General features: G+C 34.2%; 1 protein-coding gene across 1 annotated transcript; it reads right to left on the reverse strand.

Moving 5' to 3' along the window:
* Positions 1-12,511: 12,511 nt before the first annotated feature.
* LOC128999818 (protein lethal(2)essential for life-like) lies at positions 12,512-19,245 on the reverse strand. The gene is made up of 3 exons (XM_054426510.1): positions 19,094-19,245; positions 15,862-16,038; positions 12,512-13,092 (listed from the first exon to the last, which is right to left on the reverse strand). Exons 2-3 carry the CDS (start codon positions 16,036-16,038, stop codon positions 12,766-12,768), a joined length of 504 nt encoding a protein of 167 aa, XP_054282485.1. The 5' UTR covers positions 19,094-19,245; the 3' UTR covers positions 12,512-12,765.
* Positions 19,246-22,921: the final 3,676 nt, after the last annotated feature.

Genomic DNA, 22,921 nt, shown 5'->3' on the forward strand with positions numbered 1-22,921 from the left:
GAAATTTGGGTGGAGTAGAGGTAATTCAAAGAAGTCGCGGGAATTTTCAGAAGTGTAGAGGGTAAGCGACCGCACCGCGAAACACGTGACCACGGCGAAGCCACGCCCTTCCCCCAGAAGGGAGGGGCCGGGACCTAGCTGACCGATTTGAGTTGTCGGTACCAGCTTGATAAGTGATTTAAGTGAAATGGTACCTAGATGAAAGGTTGCCTAAAAGAAGGCCTCCCACACAGTCCACGGTCACGGCCACCTTTAACTACAGGCCGCGGCCTCACCGCAATCGGAAGATTTTTAATTCATATTAGTCTGGTTGCAGGTCAAAAAACCTGGAAGTAAGGTCCACCCAATGTTTTTTAGTGGTTTCTGTTTCTTCAAGACCTACATAATTAAAATAGGCAGGGTGCCACTTTGTCACCCTTGAGCAAATTTAGATATTCAAGATGGCTTAAAAACTATATTTCTGCTGTATCTTTCCCTATGGAAGAGACAGGATAATCATTTTGTGCCTAGTTTGATGTTTTAATTGGAAAATTACCCAAAATAATCAATCAATATAAGTTTTTAACAATTTCCACATTAATTTGTTGCCAAGTTACCTTATCAACAATGTTTTCAAGTATTTACTTGACTAAAAACATTATAAATTATGGTTTCTGAGGATAAGTGCAACATTTAAACAAAACACAGTCATCAAATAAGTTAACTTCAAATAAGCAGTTCTCCTAATTGATGCTTGTGCTGTACTGTGGGCAGTGCATTATCATTAACCTTCTTCAGGAACTGTGAATGACTTTATCAACTGCTTTTTAAATTATAGTTTTCTTGAATTAAGAAAAAAACACTGTTCTTTAGGCTAGTCAAAATACGGTCCAACATCAAACTTAAGGTAAAAGAAATAAAATATATTTCTTCCCCATATATTCCAAAATATATGGGATTTTGTCAACAAAGGTGTCAAGAATATTATACTAAAAATCAAGAAAAATCCAAGTGGTGGAAAGCCGCCATTTTGGAAAAAACTTCCGCCATATTGGATTTATGTAAGCTTTTAGTAAAACATCAATAATTTGACAACTAATCGTCTTACAAATCTGCGGTTTGTCTTAATAGCTTCCTCATCAACTTTACTTTAAGATAATAATATCTTTATACCATTTACTTATTGATTTATTTAAAAGAGACAGCTTTAAATAGAAACAATACCAAATTTCGAAGATTTTTTTCAGTAAAACCTTTAAATGTTTGCAAATACAAACTCAGGTGATAAGAACATTCATATTTTGTGGCTCTTAAAAGAATCTGCATTAAATTTTGAACAATTATCAACCTCATATCAGTTTGTATATTGCTTTGAAGATATATTATGGGATATATTTGTTATTAGTCTTCAACTTGGAACGCTAGCCGTGCTGCACCACTACATCTAGTCCGATTAAAATACACTTTGAGGTGGGAAAAATTGCTTTGAGAACATTTAAGACATGTTTTGGAATCAAACATTCATACATATAGGGCAATGTATAAAAAAATCTGACAAAATCCGAGCATGGGAAAACTGAAAAAGTAGGGGTTTTGAAACATACCAAAATTCAATTTTTCATAATAGACAATTACACTAGTAGTCAGAAAAATATAGGATATGACCTCTAAAATAAAATTTCAATGAACCGTTTTATGGTTTTACTTTTATTGTTGGGTGTGCAGTGTGACATACTAAAAGTTGTTAAAAATTGGTCTACGAGAAAACCCCTAAAATCGTTATTAAAAATGTGGCTATTCACAACATTGGACAAACTTTAATGTTATTAATCACTTTAATTTTTATTAATCACATGAATAAAATTTGACAAATTCAAAATTAGTCATGGACCTTAATTTAAAATTAATTTATTTTTATTTTGAAAACTCGTTAGTTAATACATATATCCCCAATATGAATCAAATAAAATAAAACTGAAAAATGAAAAATGACTTTGAATAAAAATACACAATTTATCCTCCACTAATTAAAATTTGACAAATTTAAATTGAATCATGAAATTTTATTTAAAACTAGCTGTACCCGCGGGCTTTGCCCCGCTTAACTTCATAAGTATTCGCATGGCTCAATCACGTCTTGGTTGAAGTTCGTTCGCGACGCTCACTCACCTTCAGGTTGGAAATCGTTCGCTGCGCTCACTTTTTATCGGGTTAGCTCGTTCGCTACGCTCACTCACCTTTTGGTTGCAAATTAGCTGTTGTCATACATTTAAAAAGTCATCCCTTTTATTGTTTATAATACAGTACTTTTATAAAGGTTTTTATGTTTTAATATTTAACATTGGAGAATTTAAACGTTGTTAAGTGCACAGGTGTGCTGCGATTGGGGTTTAATACATTTGGACTTATTCAAAAGTAAAATAGTTTTCTGTGCTGCAATCTGTAGAAACACTGTGGCACTATTTCAAATCATGACGAATGCTAATACAGAATGTTGTAGTTATTCAAACGTACAAAACAGTTGGTGAAAGTAAACATCTGTTTTTAAAATATATTTATTTGTAAACATTCTAGATCAAAAAGTCTGACATTGGCCCACTTAAAACCCTCTGGGGCAGAGCCCTTTTGACGGATCTGCACCAAACTTCACTCGAACCACCCTTGAAAGATGCTTAATAATGCCTGAAAGTTTCATTACAATCTGTCGATTTCCCAAAATTGGCTCGAACGATTTTGATAAAAATGTAGTATGTTATAGTCCTCTAAATTCTGAAGAAAATTGTACAAATTCCATTTCCGTTTATTTAATCTCACCGCTTACGCATGATAAAGGTTGTTGACAAACTTATGGGAGAAAGTATGTGTCAGAATGCTGATACCGTTTATTTTAGCTATGGATTACTTATTTAGAATTGGGGATTATCCTCTTTAACTAAAAACAATTTTCAAAATAAAAATTAGTTAATTTTAAATAAAAGGCCAAGTCTCATTTTATATTTGTCAGATTTTATTTAGTGAATATTGAAATTAAAGCCATACATTTACTGAGTAGTTTGAGACCAGAAACAACTTGGTGACGTATTAACAAACAACCGAGATATAAATCTTTTAATAACAACTTATTTCTAAAAAAAGGTCAATATAATATTGTATTGTGCTTCGTAGCTGGTCTACAACTCATCCGTTTTTAATGGACTATAGCTCAAATTAAAGCCCTTATATCAATGAATATTTTAAGGCTAGAACGAACTGCAAGCGTTAATAATAACTGAAGATGTAGAAACATTATTTTTTTAACTGTTCAAGTACGAAACATTCATTAGAAATGTATGGGTAGAATTTCGTTTGAATATATCTCCAAAATTAAAAAGGAAATTGAATTAACGGATTTCATAATTAAAATCAGCATGAAAATATAGTTTAAAATTATGTGTCACAACACTATCATTATATTTAAAATATTTGATTTATATGCAATATGGCGATTCAAAATAGCGGCCAAAAACGCGTTACATGTCGAAATTAAGTACTAACCACCGAATAAATATCAGCATTGGTACCTATCAAGTCAATTTTGTTCAAAAATGTTCATAAAAATGCATGTGGTATATCATTTCCAAAACTTGTATGTAATTTAATGTAATTTAAATAACAAGGTACTAGATGACCCGTGCTGCTCCGCAGCATTGAAATTAATAATAAAAAAATAAAATACTAAACTTAATAAGGGCGGTACAACTTTAATTAAACTCTTATAGGGCTGCTGGATTAATTTCGCCTTATGACCAAATTAAAGTATAACACATTCCATATAACACAGAGAAAATCGTCCCGATGTATTTTTTTCCGTTTTGAAAATCAATTAATCCAGAACAATATCCACACACTTCCTAAAAGCACCTACAGAGAAAGCACGTACATTTGTTAACTCATATGTAACACAGCGTGAATGAGGCTTTATTAAGAATGTTTTATTAACAACAATATTTCTTGTAAAATAGACATCTCTGTCGGTAGAATTGCATGTACGCATATTCTCAGGAGTAGTTCCCTCCATCTGGTAATCGCAGAACGCAACCTTTATGGGGAATTGTCTTCGTTTGAAAGAAAATGGTACTGTAGAATCTGATGGAGAGAGATCAATGCGGGGTAATAGTGCACGTTGTCCAATATTTGTGCCAGTTATGATTTCTAAGTCTAAACTGTTTTCATACATTTTCTTGACAATAAGTCTTGTTCCGTTTAGAAGACCTGCTGTGTAGTTTAAATTTCTTAATAACATCACAATGGCACCTTCCTTTAAGACTAATTTGTGAGAAAGCAAACCAGTCATCTCAAGGCTGTTGAGGAATTCAATAGGGAATTGCAATAGTTCACTGTCATCATATGTAATTAGTTTATTCACACTTATATATGTTTTGCTTGAGCCTTGGATGAGGTCTAAAACTCTTTTATTGATTTCCTCACAATGCTCATTCTTTGGTGCTAAAATGGCACATTTTGATAAGTACGAAGAGTCCATAGGCGTTTGTAGGTTTTTTCCATAAATTTCTAAAACTATGTCTGAATCAGAGATAAGTGGTGGGGGTAAGTCCACAGATTTGTCATCAATTGTTGGGTATTCCCCATTGCCAATTTCGAGCAAAAAGTTAGCAAAATCTAACTCATTAGTTTTAGCCCTCATATTTTTTGTTAATTTAAAAATTTTGAATAGTGGCCATGGCCATAGGTATGAAAACTTAATTGAATTCTGAACAGTAGAGGCTCTAGATGAATGAGGCACAACCGGCAACACTTGCCGGAAATCTCCACCTAAGATAATAATTTTCCCACCAAATGGCACATCGTTATCCATTATATCTTTCAGTAGCCGGTTGACACACATTAGAGCATATTTGTTGGCCATAGGTGCTTCATCCCAAATTATTAATTTTGCAGAACGAATGATAGAAGCCTCTTTACTGTTGACTTTTAAGCCGGAGACAGAATGTTCATTCAAATTCAGTGGTAATTTAAATCGGCTATGAACTGTGCGGCCAAAGGGAAGTAACATAGCAGCAATCCCAGTCCATGCAACGGATATGATTGGCATTCCAATATTAATGCAGCTCTGGATTAAGCATTTATATACAAATGTTTTTCCGGTGCCACCAGGTCCATCTATGAAGTATGCCTTAATACTTGCAGACTCATCATTGTTTAGAAGCAAGTTTAGAATTTCATCTGTCACAACACGTTGTTCTTCATTTGATGAAGCGATCATTTTCGCTAGTTCATCATGTTGGATTCCATCTATAGTTTCCTCTATACATGTATTTTGAGGCAATTCATCAATAGATGGTAAATCAAATGACTTCAGAGAGAAACCATGTAATTTTAACGTTTCTGAAATATCTTTCAGAGCTAATTGGTGAGCTACTTCGGTCGGGTATGATCTAAGGAAATCTTCAGACATTGAGTCCTTAAAGAGATTCCACAAATTCAGAACATTTGATGGACACTGAAATATACAGATGTAGGCAAACAACTGTCGAAGCTGGTATGGCATTTGAAAAGAAGAGGCCTCTTGTAAGGCTCGCTGCCATTCCATATCATCCAATATTAATCCTCGTGCTGTTGCTGCTGCCTTAAATGTAGGATGTGTGAAATTTTCATACGTTTTCAAATCTTCAAAACTGGTAGCACCAATTACATGTAGTAATAATATACGTAAATGATATCGCTCGGAATCCGCAGGTGAAACATTATACATTCGGCCAATCGTTCTAGAATAGTGTTTACGTTTATGCCATTCATTTTTCTTTCATACATAGTGAACTGGTGTTTCGGGATATACATAAGGACTTCTACTTGAAGGATTGCTGTTCAACTTGAACCATGCTACTAATTGGGTAGTTTTTAACTGTGCTTGGATTAAACCTTCCTCCGGGGCATCGTTTCTGAAGTAAACATTGTGAGAATCAGGTAAATGGACTGGCAATCTAACCACAGTGTGAGATTGATCGTGCATGCAATATGCAAACATTCTCCAAACAGCTTCACTTGGTCCAACATATCGAGCATTCAGGAATAAATTAATTTCATTGTGATCAAGTACATCGTTTTCCCTTGCTACCTCTATATTGCAACAATCGTGACCTTTATATACATACTTATGGATGTACTTTATAGATCGTACACTGGAGCAGATCTCTACATTAATATGTGCACGGAAATATAGAAGAAGAAATGGATTGTATGGTACAATGAACTGATTTGTAACATTTACATCGTCTCCAGTTGCACGTTTAGTTATGGTTCTCCCATTATTTCTACGCTTGTAAATCGGATAGCCATTAACATTATCTTGCGTTTCCTCAATAAAGGATTTAGGGAAATCTTTTTTGCATTTTCCATCCTTCATACATACACAGGAAGGATTTAATATACCACACGGCCCATGCACCATGTGCTTACTAACTAGGTCATACAAATCTTGGTTTATGGGATCGGGAATTTCGGCCGAAACAACTTTGTCAATGTCCTCTGGACCCCTAAACTTACAATCATCATCTAACGTTAGAAGCAAATGAACATGGGGCAATCCACGCTTTTGGAACTCCACTGTATACAAAAATGCTTTTATTGCTCCAAATATCCCAACTGTACACAGTAGACGTATTAGTTCCTGAACCTTAGTATGAAATACCCTTACAACAATGTCTGGTCTGTTATTTGGCGTCTCCCAAGTATGAATACTCCCTGTTATTTCAGGCCATGCCGGATTGCAGGTAAATGTTATGAATAGGTCAGGTTTCCCAAACTTCCTGACTAATGCCATAGCGTCTTGATAATTCTGCATCATATTCCTAGGGCTACCAATAAAGGACGATGGCAAAACTACGATCCGACCTACTCTTAACTTATCCTGTTCAGCCCTTATAGGTACGTAAAGCATCGGACAAACCAACATAAGTGTCTACACGTAATTTTGTTTGTTCTCTTCGAATGTTAATGAATACATGGGGAGCAAATTTCGTTTACGTAGAAATCGCGTGGAATTATAGATACATTGATACCGATGCTTGATGGCACATCTGTACGTGCATACCTTCAATTCGAGACCTCAATCATGAAAATCGGTCGGGTAGAAGAGCCAAACGAACTCGGCAAAGAACCCCCAAATTTAACTCCCATAAGAAATACATGGGGAACAAATTTCGTTTACGTATAATCCGCGTGGGATTATAGATACATTGATGCCGATGCTTGATGGCAAATCTGTGCGTGCAAACCTTCAATTTGAGACCTCAATCATGAAAATCGGTCGGGTAGAAGAGCCAATCGAACTCGGCAAAGATAAACCAAATTTAACTCCCATAAGAATAACATGGGGAGCAAATTTCTTTTACTTATAAGCCGAGTAGGATTATAGATAAATATATCCCGATGCTTGATGGCAAATCTGTGCGTGCATACCTTCAATTTGAGACCTCAATCATGAAAATCGGTCGGGTAGAAGAGCCAATCGAACTCGGCAAAGATAAACCAAATTTAACTCCCATAAGAATAACATGGGGAGCAAATTTCTTTTACCTATAAGCGGAGTAGGATTATAGATAAATATATCCCGATGCTTGATGGCAAATCTGAGCGTGCATACCTTCAATTTGAGACCTCAATCATGAAAATCGGTCGGGTAGAAGAGCCAAACGAACTCGGAAAAGAAAAACCAAATTTTTTTAATATATAAGATTTTTCAATTTACCAATGACATCCTATTAACTTTTAAAGCAAAAATATTTATTTTATTACTAAGATAATCAATTATTGGTATTCTCTGACCCTTAAAACATAAAATTAGACACAAAAATTATTCTCCTGTCTCTTCTATAGGGAAAGATACAGCAAATATACAGTTTTTAAGCCATCTTGGCCGCCATTTTGAATATTTCAATTTGCTCAAGCAAGGGTGACAAAGTGGCACCCTGCAGATTTTAATTATGTTGGTCTTAAAGAAACAGAAAACACTAAAAAACATTGGGTGAACCTTACTTTCAGGTTTGGGTGAAAAATGCCTTTTGGCAACTAGACTACAATATTAGACTGGCTGATTGAAAATCCTTTTTTCAAATGTAATAGCACCTTACAAGTGTAGTAAGAGCGTTTTTACATCACGCAGGTGAATGTTGTGTTCATCACATAATTTACCTAAGTGATGTAAACACGCTATTGCGTACCGTAAAACGTACAAGATTTTACCTGACCCGACAATGTACAGGAGGTCACGAACAATATTTTTCCTACAGTCACCCGACAAAGTTGGCTTCCTTGTACTGTTTATAGTACAGAAAGCTGCTAATTGCTGCATATTTATACTTTGCCGTACCGTTTATACTTTGCCGTACGGTTTATACTTTGCCGCACATCAGGATTCCAACGAAACAACACAAAACAGCGTGGTTCCATTATGCACGTAATCCGTGTACGCTTGGAAATAGGTTGGCAACACTTAAAGATAATTATACTATGAGCAGCTGATTGACTATTATAACTACGATTTAACCTGTCATTTCGTGTTTATAGTTTCGGTATTTCTGAACTTTCTGGACTTTTCTTTTAAACGTTTTTAAAACCTTCCTACGATCTTAATAAACAAGAAAATACCTTTTAAGCATTTTTTTAGGCGCGGAAACCACTTCAAATTATAAAAACATACGGAACTATATTCTCAAAACGCGGAGCACATTTCTTGCCGAGGAAAAATAGCGGAGTGATATGGACCGCGGGTACTACTTTCTCTAGGGCACCATTTGTGTTGCCAGCTGAACCTAAAAACGTGTTGCATAGTGTTTGAAAGACTAATTATTTATATGCTTTATAGTGAGTGAGTAGGAAAAATATAATGTGTAACACGAGTGAAAAAGGCCTTTGCTGCACTCGAGATCATTCCACACTCGCCTGCGGCTCGTGCGTAAACATTGCTCTCGTGTGCAGCAAAGTGCCACTTTCACCACTAGTTACACAAATAACTATTTCATTATCCATTTCACTCATCTTCTAACAGTAACGTTCATTTACAAACAAAAGCTAGGTTAGGAAAATTCTTCAAAACATAACAATAAAATTCAAGCGCACAGCTGATTTCTAGCGTTGAACGTCGTTGGCTCCATAGAGGTATATTTTTTAAGTTAAGCACTCAATGTTATTTAAATGGGTCTCATGTTACATCACCGAGTGAGTTTTTTTCAACTTTACATCACTCGAGAAGTAACGAAGTTATATCATAGACTAACCAACACAAGTAGACTTCTCATCCCATTGTAAATTTTGAAGCACGTTTTTCATGTCTAGTTCATGTACGTGACACAAAGGTGCTAGTGTCGATGAAACTTTGTTTCCATTATTTTAGGGTTAATTTCTTGATTTGTGCTTTACTGTTTGGTTATATAACTATAGGACGAGTTATTGTTTATGATTAATCGTATTATTTGGTTAAACGAGGTTTTAATTGGCTGTAATAACGGGAAACAAATTGTAAACAAAACACGACCTCTACATAAACCGTACATGAACTAACAATAAAATTGTATTCAGCTGTTCCATAAGGATGAGAAATCTACTAAGGGAGTATCTTTTATCTATGGTTATATATGGTTGGTTATATACATCACGCTTGGGATAGGGAAGTTAACATGGCGGGTTAGGTAAAGAGTTTTTTGACACTGTATTTAGTTAAGTAAGTTTTCCTCTGAACAGCCTGTTTCCTGTTTTTGCATTTTGCATGAACTGCATATTGGTTTGCTTTGTATTATCATTATTTTGTGCATGGTCTTTTGTTTTTTTTTGTTTTGCACATGGTTGGTTTTGATCGATTTTTGCTTGGTTTGATTTTTAACTCTTGATATTTATTTTATTTTATGCTTGTACACTGACATAGGCTGTAACAATATTGTTGATTGGCCAAATAAAATCATTGTATTCATTGTACTCATTACTCATTGTATTCATTGTGCCATAATGTCCCATGAGATACCATGGCAGAAAGGTGACACCAGCTCATTAATTCGCGTATTATTAATTTAAATTTATAACCATAAATGTATTAAAATATTAAAAAAAAAAAACATATAGAATTGAAAACCAAAATAATATTTAAATTGAAAATCTATTTTTGTATATTTAAAGTGGAGTCAATATTTTCATAACCCAGTAATCAAGCTTTGTATATTTAAAGTGGAGTCAATATATTTTCATAACCCAGTAATCAAGCTTTCATATTTTAAAAAAATACCCAAATAGCGAATACTAGAAAAATGCCAGTACCTGGACATGGAAACTATAGATGTACCTACTGGCTTTATTTTCTTTTAGCAATACCCAAGTGATTTGTACCGGTAATGTAAAATACTAATTATAATATGGTTTTAAAATTCCTGTTATTCCTGATTCTAATAGATTTTGATCTCACAGCATCCCCCTTAAATTTCAATTACAGTTATTTCTCAGAAAAAATTAGTATGTTGTAGCCCTTTCAAAATGGTTCGACTATCATTTCTGTAAAAATTACGGTTTCAAAGTTATTATAAATTATTGCTATTTATTTTTTGTAGTATGTTATATGGTCCTTAACATTTTGAAGAACTTCCATGAATTTTGATGGTTTTTCTTTTTTTTAATTTTAATTTTAATGGGGATTTTCTCATAAAACCCCATAAAATAACGGAAAATCAGATTTTCTTAAAAATGGCCAAAACAATTTTCTTTAAGATTTAGTATTTTAACCCTTTAAATTCTGAACAAAATGGTACTGTACAAATCCCATTTCCATAAAAATTATAGTTCAAAATTTATTGTAACTTATGTTATTTTCTCATAAAAAAAACATAAAATAACCAAAAATATCTTATTTTAGGAGAAAAGCTGCTTTTGATCAAAATTAATATGTTATGGTCCTTATAATTCTAAACAAATAGTACAACACCCCATTGCTGTAACAATTACGGTTCAAAAGTTATTGTAACTTTTGTGATTTTTAACTATAAAATAACAATATTTACTCTCACCCCATGAAAAAGGTTGTTGACAAGGGAGAAAGTATGTGTCAGAATGCTGATGCTGTTTATTTATTATTATCTTGCAAATACTGTCATGGCAACCAATTAACACATAAGGCCCAAGGCCCATGATAAATTTCAAAAAAAGTTTATATTCGTGTAGGGAAAAGCCTCGTTTGTCTGATTTATACCATTTCAGATTTATACATTGCTATAGTTCGTTACTATGCCTGCCCTAAATTTGGCCCTGATCCCTTCAGCCGTTCAGGAGCAGTATTTGTAAAACAACAGCGGGAGTGTAGTAAGAGCTCATCACTTGCTTTGCTCACTCCGCTCAACAAATATTTTCTCCATAAGGATATGTGTGTGTGTGTGTGTCCATTAGCGATAACTCGAGCAAAAATAATCTTATTTTGATTAAATTTGGTACAAACTTGTAAACCTACATTTGTTTAAACGAATTCGCGAACCAGCATGGCTGGACTATGGGATTGGAAACGGGGGTCTATGGTCTATGGGGGTTTTATAGGGTAAAAATTGGGTTTTCCAATTATCACCCTTAAAACATATTTCTCATTTGTTTCTAAACAATTTTGTAGACACCTTAAAAAGAAATGATTTAGTATATGGAAACGTTGTTGTATGCCTAACAATCACAGAAAAAAGGGTTTAAAGCAAAAATCTAAAATTCATATTTTATTCTTATGGATAATAAATTAACTGTGGTACCTGTATGTTTACTTGTTTATGGATATATTTTTATCAAATTTGGCAATTTTGTTTATTTCATACTAAGCTATCAACATTCCAATAAAAAATCACACCTTTACCTTCCCTGTAGCAGCAAACCTAAGTACTCATTCAAATTATTTATATAGGAAAAATAAGTATAACAATTTTAAGGAAATATTTCAGTGGAAATCCAAACCGACAAATGGAAATTGGCTTAGTCTACAGTTTGCTGGGCAGAAAGGGGGGGGAGGGACTTATCCTTACGCTGATAAAAAATTTGTGATGGAATTTTACCCTCTAGCTGTAGTTACCAAGGAACAAATTTCTTATCAAGTCATTTGGTACAAAGACAGAATAAAATAACAAAGTTAATTAAATGCATTTGAACAATTTTATCAGAGGTCTCTTTGATATGGTTTGATATTGAATCGCCCCCCAAAAAAACTAATTTTCTCATTTGAGAAAATTCCCTCTTCGGTTTAACTAACAAAGATGCTAACTACAAGGTGCCAAAATCCATGTCTAACACCATGATAATGAGCCTTAAATGATGCCTGCTGTATAAATCTTTAGCCTTCCAAAATCTATATGGTTAAAATTTAGTTATGTTACTTGGTTAAATTTGTTCACAACTTTATAATAAATTGTTGTATTAACTCTACAAGTCTCATACTTTGTCTTAGGTTAGCTAAACTAAATTTTGCTTACTTTTGTTGTAAGGTTTGTTAATGCAATGGATAGAAAAGAAAGAGAAGAAACAACTATTATATTGACAACTTTAGTTTATTTACAAATATATTCAACAACACAAATAACTCATTCAGGAAACAGACTTTATGTAGCTATCTGAAGCAAAGAATATATTTTTTACTATGAGTAAATTACACACAAACATTACTAACTTACAAAACATTACAAAACAAATTCATACTAACATTTAAAACAAACATGATCTATTTCCTCAGTGAGCAATAAATTAATTCATATCAGTCTTACGCAAGGTTTTAGACCTCTAATCTTACTTCTTCTTCTCCTCTTCCTGCTGTGGTTGAGGTTTGGCTGCTTTGACGACTGGAGCGTTGGTTTGTGTGATCGGAATATTCCTGGCGTTCTTCTCCTGGAGTTTCTTAGGAGCGTGCAGCTGCAGAACTCCGTCAGAAGACAACGTAGTCTGCAGCGCACTGGTGTCGACATCGTCTGGCAGGCAGTAACGACGAGTGAACTGTCGAGAGACAAACCCGTGGTTGTCTCGACGCTCCTCGTGCTTTCCCTCAACAACCACGAAGTTGTCGACGACCTTCACTGACAATTCTTCAGGCTTGAACTGTTGGACGTCCAAACTCACCTGGAAAGTAAATATTATGTTAGGATACATTAATCTATGTAGATGGTGAGTCGGTGGCTCAGTTGGTATAGTACCATGTATTACAGGCCTAAATGACAGCAATGTCGTGGGTTCGGATCCTGGTACCTGCTACTACTTTTTATCAGTACAGTTCACGCTTCCATTTTCCAGATCACCCCTTGCTTCTCTGGATAGCTCTAGTGGCTCATGTCGACAGGCAAATGCAAGATAAAAAAAGTTCCCGAACCTCTTAAATAAAAAAAAACTCCTTTTTGTCCTCCTTGGTTCACTTAAAGAAATTCTGATTTGTATGACATTAAAATATGTTAAGCCGTTTCTATTTGAAAGAATTCATTAACCAGCTAAACTGAACTCAATTAGTAAAAACACACATTCAGATTCGGTGATTTAGAGTGAAGTGGGCGATACGATCCAGAGCGAGCTAAAGCAGAGGGACTGAGGTCACACCCATACAGCGACTAGCAAGAGTGAGAGCGACACGAACGGAAGCTCGATCAGTTCCAAGATCTCACGAAGAATAGTAAGTTTGCGCTCAATTTGCAGCACAGCGAAAACAATAAATTTGGTTTTAAACATTAATTTTGCGCACTTCAAACTGTTTGGAGTAGTGCATAAAGTGAATGAATGAAGGGAGGTGAATGGTGAATATCACTATTTGTTTCCAGTTCTTAAGAAGCGATTGCACGATTCGTGCAATGAGTGAAAATTTAAAAACGTACGTTTTCATGTCCCTGGCCTTTTACTTCGTAGATACTGGATTTGTAGTTTATTATTATGTGTTTTAATATTTTTTGGGATGGGGGCAACATGTTACACACATTTATTTGGTTTTAAATAGGTTCTAGGTATTTTTTTCGTATTTTTAAAGTCTCGAAATTCACGACCATGACGTGTCCCTAGGGTACATTCTCCAACTTTCACGCTGTTTTTAGACTAATTATTCATGCCAAAATATATAATGCCATATTTTTATGTCATCAATGGTTATTAAACTTACAAAAAAGGAGCATATTATAATTTTATTGTCATTACAAACTGACTACCATGACAAAATAAGTCTGTCCCTCGATTTGGCGTCACGACCATTTGGGAAAAATTTTCAACTTTGGAGCACGACAGTGGCAAGCCTGGCGTCGATGGAGTCAGTTGGTTTTAGAGACTAGTTCGGGGTGTACGTCAGGATTGTAGTGCCGGTCGTTTCGAGTTGAAAGGAGGAATTACAAGATTAATAAAGGAAAGATTGTGTTTTTTGTAATTTTGGTGTGTCCATGACCGTACGTAGTCATTCGATAAAGTAGACATGGTGTTAATTTTTGTTTATAAGATATTTCAATTGCTAGAATAACCTAGAAGTCCACTTTGTATCCTCGAACATGAGGTGCAGGCCTACCGCCAGAACAGAGCCAAATAACACGTAATTTCACGACCAAAGTTTCACGACCATCGCGGGTTTTTTCACGACCAATCCAGCCTTATGGATTATAGTGTGTTTGGTCGTGACAATAACTTTAATATAATTGTAAATAGAACAGTTTAGTTCAATTGAAACACATATTTTTATTATAACTAACAGGATAATTGAAGTATTGTTAGAAAGATTTAGATTATTCCAGACAATTCACGACCGTTCCGCTTGTCCCTGACCATCACGTTTATGATTTCTATCATAAAAATTTCAAAAATTAACATATCGTCATATTTCAATGTTTTATACACAAAAGAAGCACACCTCTATACAAACATAACGATTTTTTTGGGTCTCAGGTAAGTTTTTTCGGAGTTATACAAACTTAAAAAGATTTTATAGGCTTTTTTTAATTTTTTGAGTTTTTTATTTTTTTCTAGAAAGACCAAATATACAAAAAGCTCAGTGACCTTTTTATTATATAATGGTCATAAAAGTAAATTAGTTTTTAGCAAAATATAGTTATAAAAATAATATTAACTATTTTTAATATTCATTTAAACGTCCGTTATGGTCGTGACAGGATTTTGTGTTTTTCTACTAAAGATGCTATTTTAAAAAGAAACTACCAAAGATATTGCGTTACCATGGTCATTTTATGAAACTTCAAATGTTAATGAATTAAAAAAAATAATAAAAGTTTTGAAAAAAGGGGAAAAAATTTGCAAAGTGCTTTTCCTGAAAACGTACGTTTTTAAATTTTCACTCATCGTCTATCCTCATATGTTAGACTGCTAAACTTAACCAAAACAATAATCACAAAATTCAAGTTGGCCTATATAGATGTATATATGACAATTAATGACCTACAGTGACTAGAGCAGACTGACTCAAGACAAAGTAGTTGCCCGCTCCACTTTCAAACGCTCGAAAAAAACAAACGATATTGTTCCAAAGTTAATCGCTCCGCTACGCTCTTAACAGCTGTCTGTGTGTGCTACTACTTAGGAATGTATGGGTTTGATTTAGTCGCTCTAAATCACGCCGCTCCGCCATGCACCGCTCTGCTTCCAAAACCTTTAAAAAAAAATCATTGATTACTGTGATATTTATAGTTCAAAATGCATTACATTGTCTTAAATGTTATCTTACAAAATGATCTATTGATAACATAGGGTGCTTCAATATTTAAAATTTTTGTAGACCGCCAATTGTATGTAAGAGGATAGATTTATCTTTAAACTTTTACTTTACAAACCTTTATAACTTGAATTGCAATTGAATAGATTATCCTTTGGTAAAATTTACTTTTTAAAATTTGTAAAACTATTTTGTCTAGTTACCTTAAAGTTCTTCTTATCATTGACAATGGATGCGCCAGGCTCCAGTTGGTTTAACAGTTTCCAGGGCTGCATTTCCAACATGGACGGTGTAAGAGGCATCCCGAAGTACTGGTCGTACATCCTTGGGCGCTCAAGTTCGCGGATCAAGTCTCGCATTAGGTACGGAACCAGCGACATCTGCAACAGTTGACTTTAGATTAACATTCTCTCTTGTTGATGTTATAATCCTTATGGATCAGAGCCGATGATTGTAGATATTTTTCCATGTGCTTTTGTTGTCAACTACTTGTTTCTTGTTACAACTACATCAACATTCAACATATGTTTGTTTTAAGTTTGCTTGAATAATGGTTCAATATGACAAAAAATATAGTTCATCACACGTGCATAAGTGTCTTTTCAACCCTCGCCCGTGAAACTTGAGTTCAGATCGAAAAGAGTCACTTTACGCCCTAGTGATGGACTATACTATTAAGAATGCTTGTACAAGGGTTTCCTGAAAGTGACAGACGTTTAGGCCTGGCGTGGCAGTGGGCGGGACTACGACTGCCATCTAGGCCCTACACTCCCTACACTCAATACGCAATCGATCATGGTAAAAAACTAATTTTTATGCATTAAAAACGACAATTATAATTACCATATTGGATAAAATGTTATCTAACTACTTCTAAATCTACTTGCATGCTTTGTAGTGTTTGAAAATGAGTGAATTCCTTACATGGTAAGAGCGTGTGTGTGGTTTTTGAAACAAACCCTGAGAAGATCTGCTAAGGGGTTTCAACTTCTTGAAAATTGAGCTGGTAGAACGCATGACGGGCATAAGGGACATTGTGTTTTTGGTACCTAAAAAAGGTGACGATACTTGTTATTTTTTACTACATTGTAATTTGGTAATTTGATCTTATTTAAATTGGCAAAATAACGTTTTAACAGAAAAAAAAGTTGAGAGAGGTAGAAAGCAGCGAGAGGGTAAAGTATTTTTGGATAATTGTGTCAAGACAACATGATGAGAGAAGATCGAGGGATATTAAGACAATACGTGTTTAATAATTAATTTCCCTTATTCAGGGGCATAGCATTGGTGAGGGGGGGTAGAGGGGAAACTCCCCCCTCCAGAATCTGGGAGAGAGAAAAGCTGGGGATTGCCACGAGTTGGGACGGTTGGAAAGTCAGAGATATAAAAAAATATATTTTTAAATTAAATAAAATAGATTTGAGAAAATTCATCCATATATTTGACTTGGACAAATAAACTTGATGTTTCTTCAACTTGCATTTAACTTTGATTAAACAGGCTAAACACATCTTAATTTAAGAAATCAATAATCAATTAGCGGTGTAGTTTGTGAATTTCGTTGCGACAAATTTTAAATTTTGTTCCTTATTGGACGCATGTTGGCTACCCTGGTCCTGTCCTGTGTTGATGATTCGTCTGCGAGACCGCAAGTTTGAAAGTGCAGCTCTTTAGTTGTAGTATAAGTTGTATAACTATGCATAAGTTGTATGAATAAGTGTATTATCCACCAAGTCAAACGTTTTTATTTTATACGAGTCTGTATTCTACAAGTTTTATTCTTGTCTAGACTATACTAATATTATTCACAAAATACAACAGTGATATTAATATTTCATAATTACAAACTTGTTTGCCTAGTTGTAAGTTTTATGAAAATTAAAATGTTGATCTTAATATTAATTTCTAAAAGTATTTTAATTTCATTGTTTTATAATAATATATTTTTCCCATACCAATTTGTACTAGGCCTATTTTATATCCATAAATTGTACACTGCTACCTATGTCTGCTACCACAATGGTTTGTAAAGTTTGTTGGATTTGAAACAATATTTATTCAAGTTTTTTGAGTCATAAAACTTCATTACGAATTTGTAAAACTTTAAAATGTGTTTTGAATTGAGTACGGTAATTTTTTATACATGTAAAACACTAGTTATGTGTTGTTACAAGTTAATAAATACTGAATTGATTGTGACTGCAGTGTAGTATAATAATTTGTAGATTTTTTAAATAGTACCGTACAGAAATTGATTTCTTAAAATAAAAAAAGAGTTGGGAATTCTATGTTAAGCAGTTAGGAAAATTGAGGTCCCCCCCCCAAGGAATTTTCCCAAGCAATGCCAAACTGCATTGGTGTTAGGGTTTTAATTCTTTGGTGTTTGAGTACCTACATACTGTACTGAAAGTCCAAAAATCCAATTAACCCATTTGCATTGTCTTATTTATTTACCAAAAATACCAGTATCTCTGAAACATTAAAAAGAAAATATATAAATTTGATTATGATGTGTTATAGTATTTTACAACTGAAAAATAATAAATATATATATGCATATACTCTATATGCCTCAACCATAATCAAAACCTCTTTCAGGGTTCAATGTGCTACTACTATAATTAAACTGTACGAGTGAGCTAGGATGAAATACTACCTCTACAATGGTTTTTGATTAGATTAAATTATCCTACACAACAGGTGATCTGTTAAAATAAATATTAAGTATGCCTAAGAGTAAAAACATACAAAAAAAAAAAATTAGTATCATACGAAAGTAAGGTCGTAAAACACAAAAACATGTTGCATCCTTTGTAAATTTTATCAGTATATTTGAAATTTTTTGTTTTTTCTTGCAATATGTGGGATACATTAAAAAAATGTTTTATTAAGGATAACTTTTGCATCAGGAAGAACCTTCTGGAACTGAACACACTAACAATCATGCTCTAGTATTCTCAAAGAAAATTATTACGGTATTGTAAACATCGCCTATTTTCAAACTAATTTGTGCATTGTAAAATTGTAATTTCAACAAATTTACAGTATAATCTGTAAAAATACTGGATGTACCAAAACCAGGTTTAACTAAAGAAAATACCGGTATCCAAAGCATGTTGATTCCTGCAATAGAGCGCATCATGCTTTTACTATTTTTAATTTAGAAAAACCAGCTAAAAATAAATAATTTTAATATTGAATACTTAATAGTATTTGATACAAAACCCTGCCGACCTGCCATTGTACAAATGGGAAAACAATGAAAAAAAAAATCATTTTTTACATTTTTAAACATGTTTTGTATTGAACTATTGACTCAACGATTTAATTTAAACTGTTTAAATTTTTCAATCATAATCTACAAGATTATTACCTAATGCTATCAACTAAATCTGTAGACAATAACAAAACATACTAATAAAAATAAACACTTACTTTTAGAATTTCAGGAACACCAACGACAATCAGTAACTAACGTGAACACTGTCAACTCTTGTAAATTCTTGTATCTTGTGTCAACTCGAACTCACAACAATGACTGACTTGCTTCCACTACAGAACGCGTTTATATTGAGTAGTCAACGCATCTCGAACGTTCCAGTGTTCTGTGCGTTTCCACCCCTACCCAACATAATCATTCCCTCTCTCTCACTCTCTCTCCCTCTCTCTCTCTCCCACCTTCTGTCCAAACTGTCTTATCATATAATTATCTCTCTCTCTCTTTTCTCGTCTCATCCAGACAGTTCCATGTTCTACGCGTTTTTAGGCTGTTTCATCATCCAGTGCCAGCTGAATCATGAATCTTCTGGTTGATTTTCCATTGTTGATTGTTGAATGTTGATTTGTGTTTGCTACATTATAGTGTATGAAAATTATAGAGAGTTTGAATTAAATTTAAGGTACGAAATTGGTTTATTTCTAGATGCATCTTTGAAAGCGAAGAAATTCTGTTTACGCTGTTAAAACAGATTTTGATTGGAAGCAGAAAGAAAATATTTAAAATTACCACCAAAACAAATAAAAAATACAAATACAAATTAAAAAAAAATGTTTTTGCAAACAAAACAATACATATTAAAGACTTGTTTTACAAAAGTACAGTCATCAGAATTATAACACTGTTTTGTATTACATTTTTTTACAATTACAATAATACTATATTCACCATAATCCATTACCATTACCATAAGAGAAATGCTATATGTAGTAAAAAAAAACTAAACTGATTCCTCCCTCATTACACAGTGAATCAAATCTGCAAATTATACTTTCACGATTACTAAATCGAAATTGAGATGTTAGATCAGGGAAAGGCGGGAATTATGTGGATAGACATAGAGCGCACATTCTAGAATACCAGTGGCGGATCTAGAAGTCACAAGGGGGGGGGGGGTGAACTGATGGGGTTCGGGGGTACCCCCCAAAGAATTTGTGTAAACTCTAAGTCTCTCAAGTCTCAAATGGCAGTTTTATACCATTTATTTGTCCAAATGTAAAATAGTAAGTATTTACCGGACGAGTGTGGTTGTTCCCGTGCGAGACGAAGTCGAGTACCGGTACGGGATTACCATACGAGTCCGGTACACACATTTTGGACGAGTTACGTACGGTAGTTTACGCCATACTACTAAATCTGTACAAATCCTTATATATTTCCACCAACTAAAGGACTAAAAATCACTAAGACCAACTAAGTAGAGGTTATGTTTTTGTTTATAACCAACCACGCATTGCCACCTAAATACAGAATAATCAGCTGATTGGTGTCCGGTAAAACCAGGTAAAACTCATTGCAGAACAGTAGTACGCAATGAAACCCCATTTGAATAAGCTGGCGGCAAACAGCTGTTTTCTGGACTAAATCCTTGCGTGGGAAGTTCGTCAAAATAATTTAGTGTGGCGTAATAGTATATTACGTTACTAGTCCTGAAAATAAGTGTTTACCGGACGAGTGTGGTCGTTCCCGTGCGAGACGAAGTCGAGTACGGGATTACCATACGAGTCCGGTAAACACATTTTGGACGAGTTACGTACGATAGTTTACGCCATACTACTTAATGCCTACAAATCCTTATATATTTCCACCAACTAAAGGACTAAAAATCACTAGTCATAATCTCTAAGAGAGGTTATGTTTTTGTTTATAACCAATCATTGTCACAGCAAATACAGTTTAATCAGCTGATTGGTGTCCGGTAAAACTCATTGCAGAACAGCATTACGCAATGAAACCCCATTTGAATAAGCTGGTGGCAAACAGCTGTTTTCTGGACTAAATCCTTGCGTGGGAAGTTCGTCAAAATAATGTAGTGTGGCGTAAAATTATTATTAAGCAATGTGTATATGCACTACTGCATTACATGCAGTAATATATGTCCGAGGGGGGGGCGACTGCCCCCTTCACCCCCCCCCCTTTGGATCCGCCACCTACACCATTCTATTGTAGTGAGGCACCATTTATACTCATGGGATTTATTTTTAAATACAAAAACTCCCGCCGCAGCAAACTTCACAGTGGGTATCTGTAATTATTGTAAATGATCACCACTCATTCTACACTGATCTCCATTCATACTTGGCTTTAAAATACCTACCTTTCATGGTCACCATTTCAGTATAACGTATTTAAATTAGTATTATAGTATAGTAATTTTGTACTGACCTGGCTAATACAAATTGTGTTATTGTTAATTTGGTCAAATAAATTGATTTGATTTGAAGGATACAATCACTACAAGTTCCTCAAGCAGCAATTTGATCAACAAAAGAAATAACCCCTCTCCCTTATTCCGTTGCAAAATAATGAATGTCTCCCTCTATATACGCATCCGTAGTCATACGTTTTCCATCCTACTGGCAAAAACGGTGATTCTTCATTGAATGAAGAAAACACGTAGGGAATTAGGAATTAGTCGATGGTGATCCGGTTCTACCTGTTGTCTGGACTATCTTTTAAGGATTATATAAAATTCTGGATTGCACTTTGTTGTGATGAACGGTTAAATTTACTACACTATATCGATAAAACTATTCAAGCTATAAACTGGGCGGAATATTTAATAGCCTACGGTATATATAAATAGAAAGGCGTTTTAACAGCTTATACAACCGAGCGCCTGCGGACAGGATAACACTATAAGCAGCACTGTTGTGTACGTATTTTAGTGTCTACAAAATTGCAGGATCCGAGTAAAACATTGCCTTGGCATTATTATCTTCTGTTAACCCTGGTCAGCATTGCCTATTTGGATCTTTTATTTTATTACTATGGCTATATTCTTTAGCAAATGTTAATTAAGTAAACTGGTATATTGTATTTTAAGTCCTTTAAAATACTTCGCACTTAATTAAAAAACATAATTGACGTTTCCAGTAGGAAACACTGTTGAGTGTTGGTATATTCTGTTTAGAAATTGTGACACATAATGTTTAACAATTATGCCTAACGCAATGATATTTATGGGAAAAATGTTTTTAGTTGATAACGATAACCTGAAAACTGAAAGAGCCAGGATAAAGTTTAAATGATCATTTATAGGAATTGTAAAACCTTTGAAATTTTTCCATTTTACATATGACACACTACTTTGTTTATTCTTAAATAGCATATTTTTCGGCAAATTTCCCATAAAGGTGATACATTACCTAGACCTAGACCTGGGACTACTTTACTTTTTTGTTTTGATATTCCCAGAAGCCATAAACCAATATATTTACTGTATATAACATATTATTTCATATATGTGTCTGTTAGCACTAGCACTATGACTGGAGAAACTAGATTTTGATGTTCCCATACAAAATATAGGCCCAAGATTCCCAGCTTTTTTTCTGGTCATCAAAAGTCATGCTATGTGCACAATAAGTTGTTCCAGCTGCGATGCAACACCATATGGTTACCGTACTTGGAAGCCTGTCCCTCTGTTTAATAAAAAAAGTTATGATCAGTTCTTAGTTTTCCCGGTTGGATGGACACCTAGACAACCTACAGAACATACAAAAATTTTGTTTAAAACAAATGATATTTTAATTTCCTTTTGCATAAATGAACCATCTTAGCTAATGACATCTCTTAAGTTTAAAAAGAAGAGTAATACGTATACCAATTCTCATCTTACAGCACTAAACAGCTTCTACTTTAACATCAACAACATCTTCTTAAATTTGAGTAAAAACTGCATGCCCAGCTGCAATCTGTAATTTTTTAACAGCTAGATTAGGTTTCCATAGAAATGCAAATTAAACAGCAGGGTGTTATGAAAT

This window comes from Macrosteles quadrilineatus, unplaced genomic scaffold (assembly GCF_028750875.1).
Source record: "Macrosteles quadrilineatus isolate MER2022 unplaced genomic scaffold, UCM_ALF_1.0 Scaffold_8__2_contigs__length_117827958, whole genome shotgun sequence".
NCBI lineage: Eukaryota > Metazoa > Arthropoda > Insecta > Hemiptera > Cicadellidae > Macrosteles > Macrosteles quadrilineatus.